Source organism: Lemur catta, chromosome 15, assembly GCF_020740605.2.
Source record: "Lemur catta isolate mLemCat1 chromosome 15, mLemCat1.pri, whole genome shotgun sequence".
Classification (NCBI taxonomy): domain Eukaryota; kingdom Metazoa; phylum Chordata; class Mammalia; order Primates; family Lemuridae; genus Lemur; species Lemur catta.
In genome coordinates this window covers 46373841-46395790 of record NC_059142.1, presented here as the reverse complement: position 1 = coordinate 46395790, position 21950 = coordinate 46373841, and the positions used below count along the sequence as shown (strand labels likewise).

The 21950-nt window shown below is 33.0% G+C and overlaps 1 protein-coding gene across 5 annotated transcripts in view; it reads right to left on the bottom strand.

Annotated features, from left to right (window-relative positions):
- The window catches only part of CEP112 (centrosomal protein 112), a 359225-nt gene that overhangs the window by 252377 nt on the left and 84898 nt on the right, over positions 1-21950 (bottom strand). For all 5 annotated transcript variants that reach the window (XM_045526957.1, XM_045526958.1, XM_045526956.1 and 2 more), the window contains one exon: positions 17578-17657. In XM_045526957.1, coding sequence (XP_045382913.1) covers positions 17578-17657 — 80 coding nt within the window. The remainder of the gene's footprint in view (positions 1-17577; positions 17658-21950) is intronic.

Genomic DNA, 21950 nt, shown 5'->3' with positions numbered 1-21950 from the left:
AAAATAAGTAAATAAAAGACATTAAAATATCATATAGTAATGTGTCATAAAGAAAATTAGCAAATAGTCCAAGACTAAGATAGATATTTGTAAATCACGGCTATAAGGATGGTGTAGAATCATGATTACTGAAGCTATAGTCTTAAATCGAATTGCCTAAGGAGAGAATCTAGAGTGAAACAAGAATAGGATGAACACTCAAAGATGACTAAAAGGAAGGAAGAGAATCAATAGAATGTGTATCACAAAAAAATGAAGAAGAAAATGTCATAAGGAAGGGAGACTGAACAAAATCCAGATTAGAGGGAGAAGTTTTGGTAACATGAGGGAAGAAGCCAGACTGGCCTGGGCTGAAGAGTGGAAGATGGGGAAATGGAGGCAATGAGCAAAATAACTCTTGAAAGAAACCTGACCATAAAGTAAAGAGGGAAAGAAATCACCGTTGAAGGGGTTGGGGTGAGGTTGAGAAAAAGGTTTTTAAGATGGATATTTACTCATGTCTAAGTTATAAAAGGACCAATGTAGCTGAGAAATACCAAGGGGGTCTTGAATTAGACTTCAAAATGGAGAAAGATGCAATAATTGTAATAGGAAGCAAAGAATTGGTGGAAGGACTGATACAAGGAACACATCCTATAAATTAACAAAATACAAGAACATAAGGGTTTAGAAGGAGGACATTAATGAAATCAGAAACAATATTTTGGCCTGGAGTCACAAGATCAGAAATAGTACCAACTCAACATGTAATTAGTGATGGATGACTGGAGAGGCAGAAGAGTCCTGTTTATCAGTCTAAAAGTGATGGCAAAGGCTTCACAATATACTCCTTGAACTAACAGTGCCAGCAATAATTTTTTTAAAGAGACGAAAGCTCAGAAGTTTTCTTCTGTGGTTTATGATATTAATAAAGCATATATACAGTGGTGTGAAAAATCAAAGAACACTCATGGCAACAGAGAATATGATTTTTCTGAAATAAAAGAAAAAAACATTTGAGAGATCATGAGTCAGCTTTTGATTCACTTATTAATTTTGCAGAAAGCTAACCATGCTACACTGCTCAGGAGGTCATGCAGCTCCACATGCTTCACTCTATCCTCTTGAAAAAGAGTCATAAGACCACAAAGCAAGCTGAGATCAAGGACATTTTGTTATTGTTTTATTTTTAAGAAATCAAGTTTCAAAGTCATGGAAATGTCAGTATGCATTTAGATTTTAGTCCCACAAACCAATCTATAATTGAATATACAGCAAATCACAATAATAGATTCCAAAAGTGATGATGCTGACTTATCATAAATTTGCTCATTATGCAATTATAAAAAAGATAGGAATATATATATCAAATTTCAAAAAGAATTCTATCCAAAAAAATCAGGATAAGAATAGCTCTAATCTTCATAGATAAAATGAGATCTGGCTAGCATCTCACCGACAGTCTCCTCGAATACTCACTAAAAAATCTAGAAAGAGAAAGGAGATAAAACAAAAATAAAACATCCCAATAACAATAAGAACCAAGATAAACAGACAACCCAATAAAAGAATCTGGGAGGAATATCCAACAAATACAAAGTAAATGGAAAAAAATTGATAAAAAAATCTATACAGGTCTATCTTAAAACAAATATAAATTAGCTTCAGGAAATAGAACCTAAGAAAAATGAGAGATGAAAACAACTTCTGTCTCCCTCAAGTCAAAAATTCTGTGTCTAAAAAATATCTAGTAGCTGTGATTCTTCCATAATGATGTATTTTTCTTCTGTGATGATGCTTTTTTCTAACATCTATTGGTGTGTTATGTACATCCATTCAGAGATAGTAACTCTCAGAAAACATCTGGATTGAAGTAAAGGACAAATGATGTTGATGTCCTGTATAAAGGAGCTGTAATCTTCACAAGTAAAGAAATACAACCAGATACAAAAATAGGAAGAAATCTGAGTTCAGAATATACTGAGAACTATAAAATTCACATTAATTCAGAAAATCAAAGACCCAGAATATAGGTTATGAAAAGGATACCATCAGTAAGGCAGAGTTTCTACAGGTGATACTTTCCTAGAAACTTAGAACTTCATTGGCAGCTGGCCAATGTTTTTACCCAGCTGTGAGTCTTCAAGAGAATATGACCACTAAACAAGTTGATGTGGAGCAGGTACAGGACAATCCATACCCAAAATACATAGTACACTAATGTCAGCCACTCCCTAGAAAAGTGCACACACAGTAGGAGCTCAATAAGTGTTTGTTAAATAAATAAAACATCAAGATTAGACAAAATCTACCTTGTTCATGACTGAGTAATGAGGAAGAAAATACCTATTAGAGTCTGAAAGCTATTGTAGAACCAGGGAAAAAGAACAACATTAAAGACACACAGAATAAAAACCTACCATCAAAATGATCTCATATAATACCCATAAGATATTATCAAAAATGTGAGGAATATGAATGAAAGAAGAAAGTCTTTATGAAATAGGGGGTAAAGTCTTAAAAATTAGCTGAGAGAAAAAGAGAATAAGATTTTAAAAGGGGGATGATTGAGATTAAAAGGTATAGAAAAGAAGCAAAAATAAAAATCAGAAAAAACTTCATAATTGAAGTGGAAAAGGGCAGAAATGAAAGTCAGTGATATTATAAACCATTGTTTATACTCAGAGGACAAAAAAAGGATGAAAATATGAGAAAGAAAATTAGAAATATGGAGCAATGATAAAAAAAGATACAAAAATGGAAATGGAAAGTTGATGCTAGGAAAAATAGAAAATAAATACTTGAAATAAACTTACTAAGCTTAAATTTTTATGGGAAAATTAAAAATTTTTCTGTCTTACTACATCATAGTATAAACATATAAAAAGAAAATTACATCTGATTCAGACTTCTGGCTCCAAAATGGTGGCACAGAAGCAAGCTGGCTTTACTTTCCCACTCCCCACACACAAAAAACCAAAAGCAAATACTCAATATATGCCAATATTATCACCAGCAGTATCCAAGAACTCAAACATGAGGATGAGACAGCTCCCAGAGCCACAGAGAAATGAAAAAACTCCCAGCACACAGTAAGAGAATCAAACTTCCATATCGGTGATACCTCTCTCCCCAGTCTGCCCCCTGCACATGGACAATTTCCCCTGAACTCATTGTTTCTACAATGGGAAAATGAGATCAAGGTGGGCAACCAGCTTCCCCACTATCCTGGGTTCCCTGTCAGGAGATCTGTCCCTGCATTAACCCATAGGTATCATCACAAGTGCCTGAAAGGAGAAATATCACTGAGGATAGCTACAGACAAATGAGGGGAAGTGAGACTACCATCTCTAGCCCTAGAAACTCTATTCTGTAATTTATCCAAAGGAGATGCCAAATCAGAGTGAATATTCAGCAGCATCATGCTGTAGGACGTTCACTCCATAGGTCCCCTGGGCATGAACCCCTAATCAGCTTTTCCATGCTACTGGATATCCCCTTTGGGACCATCCCCATTCAGGAAGGATGACACTCTAATTGTTTACTAGAAATGAGGCAAACCTGGGCTTGAGGCCCAGCTAGTGCTAAAAAGAAGATAGTGACTTAGCAGGAAAAAAAAAAGACCAAAAGAAAGAAACCAACACGTAAATTACAAAGAATCTCTAAGCAAACATATCCAATAAAAACCAAAACAAGCCAGACAGAGAAGACTAGAATAATTAATCCTTCAGTCCAAAGACACAGATGTGCGTCTACAAGAAACAACACCAAACAGGGAACCATGACCTCCTCAAACAAACAAAGTAAGGAACCAGCACATCAAAAAGATAATTCACCACAATCAAGTGAGGTTTACCCCAGGTATATAAGGATGGTTTAAAATATATAAGTCAATAAATGTGATTCACCATACAAACAAAATTAAAACCAAAAACCACATGATCATCTTAATGGATGCAGAAAAAAACACTTGACAAAATCCAGCACCCCTTCAAGATAAAAACCCTGAACAAAATAGGCACAGAAGGAACATACCTCAAAATACCAAAAAACATATATCACAAACCTACAGTCAACATCACACTGAATGGAGAAAAGGTGAAAGCATTACCCCTAAGAATTGGAACAAGAGAAGGATGCCCACTATCACCATCTGTATTCACCATAGTATATAGAAGTCCTAGCCAGAGCAATCAGGCAAGAGAAAGAAATCAAGGGCAACCAAGTCAGAAAAGAGGAAGTCAAGTTATCTGTTTGCTGATGATATGATCTTATATCTAGAAAACCCTTAAAACTCCTCCAAAAGATTCCTAGATTTGATAAATGAATTCAGTAAAGTCTCAGGTTACAAAATCAGCATTCACAAATCAGTAGCACTGCGATACACCAATAACAACCAAGCTGAGAGCCAAATCAAGAACTCAGTCCCATTTATAATAGTTGCAAAGCAAGATAAAATACCTAGGAATATATTTAAGCAATGAGATAAAAGATTTCTATAAGGAAAACTGCAAAACACTGATGAAACAAATTGTGGATGACACAAATAAATGGAAAAATATTCCATGCTCATGTCACTGGAATATTGTTAAAATGACAATTCTACCCAAAGCAAAGATTCAATGCAATCCCTATCAAAATATCAATGGGCATTGTTCACAGAAATAGAAAAACACTAAAATTATTATTGAACCAAAAAAGAGTCTGAATAGCTAAAGCATTTCTGAGCAAAAAGAACAAAGCTGGAGGCATCACACTACCTGACTTCAAAATATACTACAAACCTATAGTAACAAAATCAGCGTAGTACTGGCATAAAAACAGACACACAGACCAATGGAATAGAATAGAGAACTCAGAAATAAATCCGCACATCTATAGCAAACTTACCTTCGACAGAGGCATGAAGAACATATATTGGGGAAGTGACAGTCTCCTCAATAAATGGTGCTGGGAAAACCAGATATCCATACGCAGAACAATTAAACTAGATCCTTATATCTCACCACATAAAACAATCAAATCAAAATGGATTAAAGATTTAAATCTAAGACCTGAAACTATGAAACTACTAGAAGAAAACATTGGGGAACACAGGACATTGGTCTGAGTAAGCACTTCTTGAGTAATACTCCCAAAGCAAAATTAAACAAATGGGATCACATCAAGCTAAAAAGTCTCTGCACAGAAAAGGAAACAATCAAAAAAGTGAAGAGACAATCCACACAATGGTAGAAAATATTTGCAAACTACCCCTCTGACAAGGGATTAATAATCACAATATATATGAAGCTCAAACAACTCAATAGAAAAAAAATCCAATAAAAATAAACGGGCAAAATACCAATATAGACATTTCTCAAAAGAAGACATACAAATTACCAATAAATATATAAAAACATGCTCTACTTCACTAATCATCAGAGAAATGCAAATCAAGACCACAATGAGATATCATCTCATTTCAGTTAAAATGGCTTTTACCAAAAAGGAAATAATTGATGCTGGCAAGAACATGCAAAAAGGGGAGGCCTCATACACTGTTGTTGGTTGAAATGTAAATTAGTATAACCAATATGGAGGACAGTAAGGATGTTCCTTAAAAAACTAAACATAGAATGTCCATATGATCCAGCAATTTCACTACTGGGTATATCTCCAAAATAAAAGATCTCAATATATCAAGGAGGTATCTGCACTCCCATGTTTATTGCAACACTATTCACAACACCCAAAATATGGAGTTAACCTAAGTGTCCATCAGTGGATGAATGTATAAGGAAAATGTAATATATATACAATGGAATATTATTCATTCATAAAATAGAATGAAATTCTATCATTTGCAGCAACATGGATGGAACTGGAGGTCATTATGTTAAGTGAAATAAGCCAAGCATAGAAAGACAAATATTGCATGTTCTCACTTATATATGGGAGCTAAAAAAAAAAAGTGGATTTCATGAAGATAGAGAGTATATTGATGGTTACCAGAGGTCAGGAAGGTTAGAGGGGAGGGTAGGATGAAGAGAGGTTCATTAATGAGTACAAACATACAGTTTGATAGAAGAAATGTCTTAATGTCTGACAGCTCAGTAAGGTGACTATTGTTTACAATAATCTATTATGTATTTCAAAATAGCTATAAAAGAATAATTTAAATATTTCTAGCATAAAGAAAAGACAAATATTTAAGGTGACAGATATCCCGATTACACTGATCTGATTTTTACAAATTATATGAATGTATTAAATTATCACATGTATACTGAAAAAAAAAGTATTCAATTAAAAAAAGGGAACTACATCCAGTATTATAATGATAAGAATTTTCAATTATAAATTTAAAGAGAAAGTCCCTTAACATCTCAACAGAAAAAATTACTTACAAATGGAAGTCAAGACGGCATCTTGCACTGTACAAAAATTAACTCAACATAAGTATTAGACCAAAGTGCAAAATCAGACTTCAAACTATACTACAAGGCTATAGTAACTAAAACAGCATGGTACTGGCACAAGAACAGAGACACAGACCAATGGAACAGAACTGAGAACCCATCCTCATATAGTCATCTAATCTTTGACAAAGCAGATAAAAACATACACTGGGAAAAGAACCCTTATTCAATAAATGGTGCTGGGAAAATTGGATAGCCACATGTAGAAGACTGAAACAGGATCTGCACCTCTCACAGCTCACAAAAATCACTTCACAGGGGATAACAGACTTAACCCTAAGGCATGAAACTATAAAACTATAAGAATTCTAGAAGAAAATGTTGGAAAAACTCTTATAGACATTGGTCTAGGTAAAGAATTTATGAAGAAGACCCCAAAAGCAATCACAGCAACAACAAAAATAAATAAATGGGACCTTATCAAATGAAAAAGCTTCTGCACAGCCACAGAAACTAGTATGAGAGCAAACAGACAACCTACAGAAAGGGAGAAAATATTTGCATGTTACATATCCAATAAAGGGCTGATAACTAGAATCTACACAGAACTCAGGAAAATCAGCAAGAAAAAAATATCACACAACCCCATTAAAAAATGGGCAAAGGACGTGAACAGAAAGTTTTAAAAAGAAGACAGACTAATGGCCAACAAACATGAAAAAATGCTCCAATTATCAGGGACATGCAAATCAACATCACAATGAGATATCACTTAACTCCAGCGAGAATGGCCTTTATCAAAAAGTCCCAAAACAATAAATGTTGGTGTGGATGCAGAGAGATAGGAACACTCATGCACTGCTGGTGGGACTGTAAACGAGTACAACCTCTGTGGAAAGTAATATGGAGATACCTCAAAGAGCTACAAGAAGAACTACCATTTGATCCAGCAATCCTATTACTGAGCATCTACCCAAAGGAAAAAAATACATTCTATAAAAAAAGACACATGCACTAGAATGATTATAGCAGCACAATTCACAATTGCAAAGATGTGGAAACAATCCAAGTAACCATCAATTCATGAGTGGACTAATGAAATTTGGTATATGTATACAATGGAGTTCTACTCAGCCACAAAAAACAATGGTGATCTAGCACCTCTTGCATTATCCTGGATAGAGCTGGAGCCCATTCTACTAAGTGAAGCATCACAAGAATGGAAAAACAAGCACCACATGTACTCACCATCAAATTGGTATTAACTGATCAACACTTATGTGCACATATAGTAGTAACTAACATTCATCAGGTGTTGGGCAGGTGGGCGGGGGGACGAGTGGATGGGTATATTCACATCTAAAAGGTGTGGTACACACCATCTGGGGGATGGACATGCTTGAAGCTCTCACTTGGGTGGGGCAAAGGCAATATATGTAACCTAAATATTTGTACCCCTATAATATGCTGAAATAAAAATAATTTTTAAAGCTATAAAAATATTGCAAATCCAATAAAAATCCCAACGGAGTTTTAGTAAAACTTAATTCTAAAATTCAAATAGAGGAAGAATGACCAAGAATATATTCAAAATTTTGGAGGTAAAGAATAGCATGTGGGAAGGGGAATTCTCACTGTACAAGAGCTCAAGACTTAACATGTATTCAGAGTAATTAAAATGGGGTTAACGGTAGATAACTCTATTTAATGTGATCATAACTTATTTCAATTTTCTTATTTGTAGTCTTGTAAGTTTCTGATTTTCCACATCAAATACGTACCGGTTTTGTGATGAAAAATAAAGCTAAAAAATAAATGTTTTGAAAAGACTTCTCATTAGACTAAGTTGGTATTCAGGGTTCACCTTTCAAGAACTCTGGATAGGTTCATTTTATTACAGCCTTCTATTAGAATAGTATAAAAAATTCTCTTTTGTATTATCCTAGAACTTGAATGGGGTGACAAAGAACAAACTGTTTAAATAATTTAACTATAATTTACCAATTTCTGGCTACATTTAATTCAACTTTCATATAATTCATCTAATATGAATTAAATGAAATCCAAATTGATTCCATAATGTCAAATATGTCCTTCTTGCTCCCCAACACTACAAAATATCTGTTGTGAGAGATAACATTATAGGTAGATATGAAAATGTGACATACTTTGGTTAAATAATACACTGTAAATTGTATCTTCCTAATTTTATTAATAATGGCAATAGAAAAAATATAGTAAAAATTTACAAACTTTAATCAGTTAGTCTTTAAGTACATACTCATCAGTTAAAACCAGCACCACATCTTCTTTATTAAGTATCATAAGTTACAGGCTACTTTTATGTTGTGGAAGAACAGTATTTATAATTATTCTTTCAAGAAATCATTTTAAAATCTCAAATTTGTTTCCTAAACAGAATAAAATTTCTTATCAAAGTGACCCTGTAAAGATGCTTTCACTTACTTGTTAGGTACAAAAATCCTTCCATTTACTATTCAAGTTTGCAGGCTTCATTTTATCCTCTTTCTAGACAGCTCCTTAATTCAATTTCTTTCCATTTTAAAGTATATATCACTATTAAGTCCTTAAGATATTTTTTTCCAACCTTACAAACAAAATGACCAACCCACAGTTCCTCACTTTGGCAATATTAAAACTAAATTTAGAATTATACTATTCAGCTATACTTTCAAATTCCTACATAAGACTGGTTTAACCTGGCTCTCCCTTTCTACTAAGATTCAAAATTCAAGCTCCTGTGTAAACTGGAAGGCTGTGCACTCTAATGAAACTGCATCCAAACTTTTGCAGCAGGCAACGTTTCATTAAAAAACAAACCTAATCAAAATGAAGTTCACTCCCTCTTTGAACAATCACAAGATTGTTTAGTATTCCATTTAAGTCTTTTATTAAGATTAGTGTCTAGCAAATAAAAGTACAAAAACACTGTCATTATAATTTTGCAGTTTTAATATCTTTAAGTCATTCCTATTTGAAGATTAATCCCTGTTCCTACTAATATTATAAATGTTGATTTATAACAACAAATAAGCAACAAAAGATAACTGAAGAAGATTTAAAAGAACCTTATAGGAAAGCTCTGCCACTCATGTTTAAAAATATAACTTCTCTAACAATATAACTTTAAGGGTAAATAATCTGTTTTTCTACCATAATGGGAAATTATAAATACCATGCATATTAAGCAAGAAAGATATGTTTTTTAAAAGTTATATGTCAGTTTGTTGTAAAAATAACACCCCAAAACTATTTCACAAATTTCCCATTTTAAACAAAACTATAGATAAAAGTAAGCAAAGAAGATGTGGTGCTAATTTCTGTATAAATAAACAATTTCATAGAATGACTTTCAATAAACCAGATGATAAACATTTGTTGAACATCACCAGCATTGAAAGTTGGCTTCAAAACTGGTCAAATAAAAATATAATTCAAGAACATTCTGAATTACTTTAAAAAATATAAAGAAATTTTTTCTAATAACTATATGCAAATAAAACTGCGCTTGGAAAGGCAACAGTATATGAAAATACGATTACATGCTTAAAAAAATAGCTACCAATAACAGAAATCTTTCCTAGATGTGAAAAAAATAAAAATCAAGAACTTGGTAAAATAAGCCCTTAAGAATTGCCTCACGTTTTTTTCTTACTTGTAACACTTGCTCAGTTAGCTTATCACCACCCATTTGTCAACTGGCAGGTCCATGAATCAGATCACTTATGTCTTAGATTCTCCTAAACAAATGAAATTGATTATGATAACAGTTTTCTCCAATCTAGAGGTTCAGAAGTATGCCAGGGTGAAGTAAAAATGAAGAAAGCCTTCCAGTAACATTTTCCCTTTGGTCCTAAACCAACTGAGTCTCCACTCACTTCAATTGGTTCTTTGATAATTCCACTGAGTAATCTAAAATTCCGCTTGCTCCAGGGATTGCATATAGGCCTATTCTCCCCACATGTGTCTTTTTGATACAATATAAAAATTTGATGAAGGTATATACCCAACAGAAGTGTGTACATGTATTTAACAAAAAAAAAAAAAACATATTAGAATGTTCATAGTGGCACTATTAATAATATTCCCAAAATAAAAACAGCCTAAATGAATACTGACAGTAGAAGGGCTAAATATTGGGTGGTATATTCACTTTGCAACACTACTCAAAAAATGAAAATTAATAAACTCCAATGATATTCAACAATATAAATTAATCTTACAAACCTAAATGTTGAGCAAAAGAAGCCAGGCACAAAAAGTACATTCAATACAATTTCATTTATATGTAGTTCAAAACAGATAAAATAAATCAGGATAGTGGTTACCCTTTGGGGTGGGGTAGTGACCAGTTAGCAGCATGGGATGAAGGCTCCTGGAACGCTGGTAACAACCAGTTTCTTGCTCTGGGAGCTGCTTACATGGCTGTGTTCGGTTTGTGAACTTTTTGGCGTGTATATTACACTTCAATAGAAGTTCTATGGGACTGCATCACAAGCACCCTCAATACCATTCTGTTCATAGAAAAAAACTAAGTAGAGACAGAAAAGGGGTATTATAGGTCAATATCAGATATATCAGGAGCAGAAGATATCTGCAGTTCATGATCAACAGGGCTTGTAGCGGGACTTTAGTAAGATTTAAGAGGGTGCACTGAAGAGTTCTAAAAGCCATGATCTGAGAGGAAAAATCACAATCTGGGGATGACACTAAGAATTCAATGGACAGGAGTAGAGCAATTCCAGTTACCCTGCACTTCCTCCCTTGCTCAGTTATGTTTGCATCGAGTTGACCACGTATGTGGTTTACCCCTCAATCTGTGGGATCTTAGTGCATCATTTGGCTTCTAATAACAATTTGTTCTATGATGTACAGTGAAAATAGTTCTAAGAGAATGGGATGTGGGGGAAAATAGGAAGAATATGGAAAGCCAAACATGTAAAAAAGAACTCACTTGTACTCCCCCAAAGCATCCTAGGGAGGGAAAGAACATTCCAAGTTTAGACACTCCCTTTCAAGGGACTGCAATAATAAGTGACCATTTGGGGTAGGTCATTTGTATCCCTGCCTGCTATGGGGCCATTTTCAGTTCTCTTTTCCTCTCTAGCACCACTGGCCTAACCACAATTGAAAATGTTGCTTCCAAGGGCTCTACCATCAACTCTTCTGTTGAACATCTTTCATTTGCCCTTTCAGATATACTCACCATCTTTCACCACCCAGTTCTGTGCCCCAGATATCAAACCTACATGATCTCTATTAATGGGCTCCCTTGCTTTCTGGTTTCCAGTTGAATTCAGCAAGGAGCCTAATAATCAGAATCTCATCTTGTTGAGAACTAAAAGAAAATGAAAAGGCTAAAGAGCTCTTAGGAGGGGGACTAAGCTTTACTGCTACTACTTCTCTTGGAATGCTAACCTAGCCTTGATCTTTTTTGTTCTTCCTTCCTTGGGAGCAAGGAAGTGGATATATTTATCTTCAAAGATTAAAACTTAACAAGATGATGAACAAAAGGAAAATGATATAGAAAAGTGATAATTCCAAGAAAAGTTAAAACTGGATTCTGTTCAAATAGACACATTAGACATAGGTGGGGAAATAGAAGAAGGTACACCTACATGTTCTACATATAGCAGCTCCTTGGCTGAAGTTCAGGTATAGTTCAAAATCTACTGTTCCATCCCTGGTCTTTTATATATCACCAGTTAGGATACCAAAAAATCACCCAGCACTGAATCTACCCAGCATAGGTCCACCCAAGTGCTTCCCTCAGTCTGCTTAATCTATCCTCTCGGCATTCTGGGCATTTATTAGGGAAAATAATAAACAGAAGTAGCTAAATTATCTCTGAAATTTAATTGAAATTCCACTGAAATAAAATATCCACTTTTACCCTAAAAACCAAAGTTGATAAACAAGAAAAAACTCAAATTCAATTTTAATTTTTTTACATTCCCAAATGTTTTTTCATCATGGCATGTTTATGACTCAAGTCCTAGAAGATGCCATACTGTGGGAAAAATACATATACATACACACACACACACACACACACAGCCATATATACACACAGACACATACATACAGATACAGACAATATAAATTCCAATGTTCCAAAGCTTAAAATCCTTAAATTTGTATCTTCAGAAATCATAAGCAATATTTTAAAAATTCAGTATTTATACTTCATTTTTCCACTTAATCTATGTTACGGAAAAATATAAAACAATACAGTTTTTCAGTAGCATCTCTCTTGAAATTACTGGTGCAAGTTAATTCTGACTTTGATGAAAAAAAGTTTTCAGATGAGATTGGATTGCTCCAGAGAAGCTCCTTGTCCTGGAGAGTTTGGCCCACCGTGGCTGCATTCATCCTCTCCATCACAGACTCACCACTGTCTCAGAGTCCATCACCTCTTATATGGACTATTATGATAGCCTCATCTTTATTGTTTTTCTGCTTCCATTTTCTCGTTACTTAAATTTATAATATCTCCCTTAAGTACAGTTCATTCATGAGATTTACCTACCCTGAAATGTTAGGAATCAAAATATGTATGCTACCATCAGATTCAAGTTTACAAAGTAAGATTGGTAAATTAAAAGTAGAAGATGATTCTATGTATTACACATGAATTCCCACAAGAAGGAAACTTGAAGCATGTCTAAAATATGCTATAATCTTCCATGGAGAATACATTTTATTGTCATTAAAAAATCCTAACTATATACTTATTAGAAAGCTCTATTTCGTATTCTATATTCCAAAGGCCTCCTAAATAGCCCCTCTTAAAAAGCTGCTGGCAGGGTGTCCTTCCATTCTAGGTGAGAAAAATTCTCACCTGTAAAAAGAAAAAGAAAAGAATGTGTCAACCCTGACATCTATCCATTTATTATATGAAATACACAGAAGGCTTTTTCTGTCAAAAACCCAAAATAGACTTCAGCTATTTTCAGAAACTGTATGGTTTATACCCTGCTCCACCCCTTGCTAGCTAAGTGATTTGGGAAAAGTGGAAAGTGTTTCAGGACCCTGAGGAATCCTCAGACACTTTTATTTACGAATATAAGCAAAATTGTAGAGAATTTTTTTAAATCCCATATGTTTATTAACTAGAGTGAGCATACAACACTATTAATGTTTTATAATTCTTCTTTCTAAAACCCTATTAGTTTCATTTGTCTTTACTATTTTCTTAAGGTACAAAAATAACATACAAATATTATTATTGGAAATGATTAAAACTATATACAAAACATGAACATTATCCCTCCTTTCATTTTAAGCACTATAGTATACATATATTTTTCTATGTTCCTTTCAATACATTTATATACAAGCACTAAACACAGAGAGAGAGGGAGAGAGAGAGAATCTAATTTCTAAATGTATCCTTGTATCAAAGTTAAAACAACAGAAAGTTAAATAACCAGGAAGCAACATATTAGGTCTTTATTATATGTGAGAGTGCAACATAATATTATAACTTCAGCTTTTATTGAGGGTCAAAATAAAAAATAGTCAGTTTGCATTTTCTGCTAAACAACTATTGAAGATCTTGTTCCTTATTAGTTATTTCTTTTAATCAGAAAAAAAAAATCATCACTTTCTTCTAAAATTTGGTCCCATGAGAGATCTTTCTGGAGTGACAGAAATGTTCTAAAATTAAATTACAGTGATGGTTGCACAACTCTGTAAATTTACTAAAATTCATTGAATTGTGCACTTAAAACAAGTTAATTTTATGGTGTGATACTTATACCTTAATAAAGCTGTTTTTTTAAAAAGAAAAAGAAAAAAAAACTGGTGCCAGGAAAAGATTACCACTTCTGAAGAACCTGTTTATATCCTTTTATGAGGTGATGAAAAATGAAATAATAAGGGCTAATACATACATATAATATAGCCCTTATAAGAATAATAATAACACACATATATAGCAGACATTGTCCTAAATGCTTTATATTAACTCTTCTAAGCCACACAACAATCTCAGGAGGAAGATCTTATTACTATCCTCATTTTACAGATGTAAAAACTGAATCACATGGAAGTTACTAAGGTCACATGGTAATTTGAACTAGAATTTGGACCATGACAGCTGAGTCCAGAGTCCACGCTCTTAACTCACACTAAACTCAAACCACCTGCAAAAGTTCATTCAGGTCAAAGCAAATTTAAATACAGAAATAGTTTTATTTCTGATACAATAATATCTACCTTTTTCTACATATTTGTTATACTTTAATTTTAATTACATGTTAATAGGTATTTATACTGCGAAGTCATTTAAGTCTGTTTTAGAAATAAAGATATTTTACTTATCATTTCTTAAAATAATTTCACTATATCAATACATTATAAACACAGGAACTATTTATATGCTGAAATGAACTCCAATAGTAATTGCTAAATTATTTACTTTTCCTATATTCACCCATTATTTAAATGATATAATCTTAAAAGCATTTCAAACTCATAGAGCTGTCTGGAATTAGCACCACAAAAAATAAACACCCTAAAGAGTTGTAGATAGAAATTCCATGATGAAAACAAGACTTTTTATATAAATCCCTAAGATTTCTTTTCTCTGAAAGGAAAAGTGGGTAGCTTTAGGGACATTCTATTAGGCCTGCCTCCAGAAGGAAAAAACACTGATTTTCATTCTGTATAGGTGAACAGAGAAAAAATTATACAAAGGAAGAACATGGCGCGGTTTGATCATTTGAGCTGATAGTAACCAGCCAACAGGGCAGCAAGATGATTAGGGAAGTACTCAAGCAAGAAGTTTTAAAAAGATGCTATTGACATAGAAGATTAAGCCAACTGATTCTGGACTTCCTATAAATTACTAACTCTAGCTCTTGAAACAGTGACTGAAATACTTCATTTTATCTCTTCACTATAAAATTTCTACTTTTACGAACAATGCAGCAATCCCAATGATAGCTCAATAGAAGGCGAAATAACTGTCTTATGCTAACTAAATAAAGTCAAGAATATCTGATGTTATCAAGTGAAGCAAGAAAAACACAACTAACTTTCAGAGAGCATCACATAATAGCCTATGTGAACAGTGCCCTTTACAGTTGTACCATATAAAACCTGCGCAGACATGTATAGTGGCCGGAGCAGAGACCTTGCCTGTTTTGCTCAGCACTTTATACTCAGAAACAACAAAGGTCCTAGAACAAAATATACGGTGAGGTGAATGAGTAAATGAATTTGATTAAAATCACATAAACATTGAATGGCTACAGAAGTATAAATAAATGATGCCCTCAAGAGTTTATATTATTCATGTAAAAGTACATAGTATGTCCACAAATACAGATTTTAAAATTCATATCTCAAATTCTGTATGAAACTTCAAACCTAGAATGTACAACTTCCTATATATTTTAATTTTCATATCACATACCCTAATAAGTAATCCAAATACTAGCACATATTCTATATACTATATAGTTTTCATATACTATAAAAGAATCAATTTATGATATTTAAGTATTATAAATTTATTATGAATTATATCTGTTTCAAAAAAGTATATAGCTATAGAATGGCACAAAAGAAGACCTGAACAAATGGGAAGGCATATCATGTTCTGAAAAGATTCAACATTAAAAGATGTCAATTCTTCCTTTGTTGAAATATATATGTACAGAAATATTAATGCTTAATCAGTTTTTTACCAAGACAAGTTAATTCCAAAGTTCAAATGAAAAACCATAAATAAGCCAAAAAAAAAAGAAAAGAAGATTCTGAAAAAGAACACAGTGGCTGGATAAGAAATCCTACTAGACAGTAAACATTTTTAAACTGCAGTCATTAAAAGAATATGGCCCTGGTGAAAGCATATGCAGGTCTCTGGATCAGAATAGAAAGTCTTGAAATAATACCAATGATAAAAGTACTGTAACAGATACTCTAGTGAGCAAGAGGCTGGCTTATCAAATCAACAATGCTGAGGTAATTGGATACCGGATAGCCATTTGACAAAAGCCAAAAACTAACAAAAAAACCAGATCCATACCTTACAACCTACACTGGATACATTTTAAACAGATCACAAATTTACATGTAAAAATCAAGATATATATGTATAGAAGACAAGTCAAAGAATTTTCATCATGTGTTTTTCAAAAGAAGTTGGTTAAAAAAAACTATAGTCTACCAAATACATAAAATATAAAATAGAATGAGGAAGCTCATGTCTTTATATGAAACATCTTCAAGATATATTAAGTAAAAAGAAAAAAGTAAGGACAGAATACATGTAGAGTATGAGGGGAAGATGATGGTGGAAGACTATTTATGCTTGCAAATGAAAGAATACACAAGGAACTGATAACATTGCTTCTTCCAAGAAGAGAAAATGTGTAGCTAGAGGGCTTCTATGAAAGGGGAGGCTTTTCCTTGTATGTTCTTTTTAAAAGTCTTTAATATTTTAAACCATGGCACCCTATTGCTTGCCTTTAAAAAAAATTAAAAACTGTAAGAATACAATTAGCCACTATTTCACTTTTCCTTATACTACATATATTTACAGTGGTGAAATATTGGCAAGAACAACCTTAATAGACATTTCTGAATATTTATATAATCAAATATCTTACATATTTACTTTTTCTTTTTTTTTTTGAGATGGGGTATCATTATGTTGCCCAGGCTGAACTGGAACTCCTGGATTCAAACAATCCTGTCACCTCAGCCTCCCCAGTAGCTGGGACTATAGGAATGTGCCACTACACCCAACTTACATTTTATACATTATATAAATTTGCAAAAAGTCAGCTAAACATATTATTTGTTTCAGGATTAGAAAGTAATTGTGAGAAAATTCAAGGTAACAATTAAAAAGGAAACTAATGGAATTTCCAGAATTCATAAGACACTTGCATCTTCTTAACAAAATGTATGATTAGTTTGTATTAGCAATGTCAAGGGGCATTCGTATCACTTAGAAATAGCTGAACTGATTTTTCTTGTTTTAAAAAAAAATTACTGGCTAGTAACAAAATTCTGAAAAGAGATTTGTGATAGAAAACTGACATAAACCAACCCATAGCAAGCTTCTTATGAAAATATGATGTTTAGGTTCTAGTTACTTAATTTGGCTTACAGTTTAGTATAAGAGTATTTTTTTAATTAAATATATTATAATTTTACTCACTTCAAAGCTTCCTCAAATTTATGAACTTTCTTTTGAGCATCTTCTTTTTCTTTATCAAGTTCACTCTGCAAGTCATGAACCTACCACGACAAGGACATGTAAAATTTATTGGAAAACAGCAAAGTTTACTCAAAAGAGAAATACAAGTAATGGAAGTTATCTCAAATCCATTTGTCATATAAAATTAGATTTCGACATGTCAAGATAGAACCTTGGCCAATCATACTATACTTCCAATATCAATTTTCTGTTCAAAGTTAATTGCTTGAACCTACCTGCATGTGGATTGTTTTAAAATAAATTGATATGTAAGAAAATGAAAAAGGAACAATCACTTTTGATTTTTTTAAATTACATTTTAGCCAAAGGAAAAGAATATCATGAGATTCAGAGAATCAAATAAATGATGTGTTTATATTCCCCAAACACATAAGGTTTATATGAAATTCTTCTTTCCACTGCTAGGAATAATTTGTAGAACCATTTATTGAGTTTGGGAGGAAATCCCCACACCATGTGGCATCCTTTGAGTAAATCAATTACAAGGGCTAAATGAAAATTTGTCTCCACAGAAAGCCCTTGATATGCAAATGCAGATAAGCATACCCAGTGTGGACACTACAAGGATCTTAAAATATGAAAAGGAAACTTTGGTACAGCCAGATGAAAAGGAAGGAGTAAAATAACAGTGATGGTTCCACACACATGGCAATTGAGGATGCAGCACCTTAGCTTGTAAGTAAGAAAGCTAGAGTTACTTAGTGGAGTGAGAATACCTGCTACAGACCCACTGGCAACCAAGGTGAGGCTGAAAGTGAAACTAAACTGGTGGACAGTGGAGATGAGAGAGGAATCACAAGAACAAGAATGACAAAACAAGAAAACATACACCCACTATGACAAACCATATCAAACGCTCAAACAGTGCTAGCCAAAAATACCTGTAGTTAGTTACTTACATCAGTTTGGATGGGGACCTATATAACTCAAACCCTATGTTCTTTGACCTTTTCTTTTTATAATTTTCTTGTATTGTTCTCCTTGGTGTTCTAGTAAAATAAATAAATTAATAAAATCAATGTCCTCTTATAAACTAAAAGAAGTGAAGGTAGAGAGGAAATTTTCCATAATATCAAAAAGCTCCTATTGGCTGCTATGACGGTAACCTCTAAAATGAGAAAAAACAAAAGCAGAGAATATGCACAAGGATTAGGAAACAGGAGCTCTCCCCCATATTTTAAAGGGTAAATTTAAAATATCTCATGAGGACTATTTTTCTTCTCAGGAAGAGAAAGAGCAATTTGCCCTGCAAATTTTTGCCACTACATTTATTTTACTTTATATGGGGAAAAAAAGAAAAGTCTACTCAAAATTTTACCAGGTTCAAGACTTAAATTATTATCTTACATATCTTGGCTCCCTAACCTGTATTACAGTGCTTGGCACATAGTAAACATGTTAAATTGGAGTACAAACATAACTAAAGCAACAAAAGCACCATTCCAACACAAATCTAGTCTTTTCAATGTATAGAACCAAAAATTTAAACCCCCAAATAAAACTCACATATGACCTAATCTAAAGATTTTGGAAACATGTTTTAATATTAGTAAAATCCTTTCTTGAAATAAAAATCAAAATGCCAATTTATAAAAAACACACATGTGAACTTTTGATATATGTGTACATTATGGGAAGATTAAATAAAGCTAATTAACATAGCTATCATATATACTTATCATTTTTGTAATGAGAACATTTAAAGTCTACTCTCTAGCAATTTTCAAGTATACTGTACATTATTAATTATAATTTCCATGCTGTACAATAAATCTCCAGAACTTATTCCCATCTAAACTAAAACTTTGTACCCTTTAACCAATATCTACCCATTCCCCACACCCCGCCCTGCCATCTCCTGGTAACCACTATTCTATTATCTACTTCTATGAGTTTGATTTTTTCTTTTTAAATTCCACGTATAAGTGAGAGATCATGCAATATTTTGTCTTCCAGGTTCATCCATTTTATCACAAATGAAGAATTTTCATCTTTTTAAAGGCTGAATAGTATTCCACTGTATATATACATTTTCTTTATCCATTCATCCGTACATGAACATTTAGGTTGATCCCGTATCTTGACTACTGTGAACAGTGCTACAATGAATATGGGAGTGCAGATATTAATATCTCTTTGACATACTGATTTCATTTCCTTTGGATATATATCCAGAATGGGAATTGCTGGATCACATGGTAGTTCTATTTTTAGGTTTTTGAGGAACCTCCATGCTATTTGCCATAATGACTGTACCAATTTATATTCCCACCAACAGAATATAAGAGTTCTCTGTTCTCTACATCCTGGCCAATACTTGTCATCCTTTTAGTTTTTGTGTTTTGTTTTGTTTTGTTTTTTATAAAAGCCATTCTAACAGATGTGGGATGGTATCTCATTGTAGTTTTCAGTTGCTTTTCCCTGATGATTAGTAATGTTGATCATTTTTCATATACTTGTTGGCCATTTCTACGTCTTCTTTGGAGAAATATCTATTCAGGTCCTTGGGCCATCTTTTAATCATCAGATTATTTGGGTTTTTTTGTTTGTTTGTTTTGGTTTGGGGGGGAGGTTTTTGCTATTGAGTTGTCTGAATTCCTTATATATTTTGAATACTAAACCTTTATCAAATGTATGGTTTGCAAATGTTTTCTCCCATTCTGTAGGTTGCCTATTCACTCTATTATTTAATTTGCTCTGCAAAAACTTTTTAGTTGATGTAATCCCATTTGTCTATTTTTGCCTATCCTTTATTGTTATATTCAAGAAATTTTTGCCAAAACCAATGTCAAGAAGCTTTTCCCCTACGTTTTCTAGTAGTTTCACAATTTTAGATTTTAAATTTAAGTCATTAGTCTATATTTAGTTGATTTTTGTACATGGGATAAAATAAGGGTTCAATTTCACTCTTTCACGTGTGGATAGCTAGTTTTCCCAAACCACTTATTGAAGAGACTGGCCTTTCCCATTATGTGATCTTGGCAACTTTTCAGAAGATGAATTGGCCATAAATGCCCGGATTTACTTCTTGGTTATTCTGTTCAATTGGTCTATATGTCTGTTTTCATGTCTGTATCATACTTTTTTGATTACATTAGCTGTGTAGTATATTTTGAAAATAGAAAGTATGAAGCCTCCAGCTTTGTTCTTCTTTCTCAAGATTGGCCTATTTGAGGTTTTTTGCGGTTCCATCAGAGTTGCAGGATAGTTTTATCAAATTCTGTGAAAAAAGCCACTGAAATTTTGATAAGGATTTCATTGAATCCCTATCAAAATCACTTTGGGTAGCATGAACATTTTAACAATATTAATTCTGCTAATCTATGAACTTGGGATATCTTTCCATTTATTTTTATCTTCTTCAATTTCTTTCATCAATGTTTTATAGTTTTCAATATATAGATCTTTCACCTCCTTGGTTAAATGTATTCCTAATTATTTTATAGGACATTGTAAATGGGATTTTTCTTATGAATAATTTTTTTGGATAGTTCATTATTCGTGTATAAACACACAACTGATCTCTGAATGTTAATTTTGTATCCTGCAATTTTCATGAATTCATTTATTACTTCTAACAGTTTTTTGGTGGAATCTTTAGGGTTTTCTACATGTAAGATCATGTCATCTTAAAACTGAGACAAATTTACTTCTTCCTTTCTAATTTGGATGTCTTTTATTATGTCTCTGGCTAGGACTCACAGCATTGTGTTGACTAAATGTGGTAACAGCAGACATGCTTGTCTTGTTCCTGATCTTACAGGAAAAATGCTCAGTTTTTCTCCATTGAATATGATATTAATATTAGCTTTGGGTTTGTGATGTATGGCCTTTATTATGTAGAAGTAAATTTCCTCTATATCTAGAGTTCTTATCATGAAAGGATATTGAATTTTGCCAAATGCTTTTACTGCATCTATTGAGATGATTATATGATTTTTCCCCTTCATTCTGTTAATGTGGTGTATCACATTTATTGATTTGCCTATGTTGAGCAATCCTTGCATGCCAAGAATAAACCCACTTGGTCATAGTATCCGATCCTTTTAATATGCTATTTAATTTGATTTGCTAGAATTTTGTTGAGGATTTTGCATCTATGTCCATCAGAGATATTAGCCTGTATTTTTTTTTTCTTGTAGTATCCTTGGGTAAGACACTTGTTAATTTCATCAATGATGCTATAAAGATTTCACAATTATTTTTAACCTATATCTTTCTAATATTCAGCAAGTGAAAAATTAAATTCTATGTCCTATCTTTTAAAATGATAGCTCACACATGTTTACTTCTCCCTCTCCTAGTCATTTTAG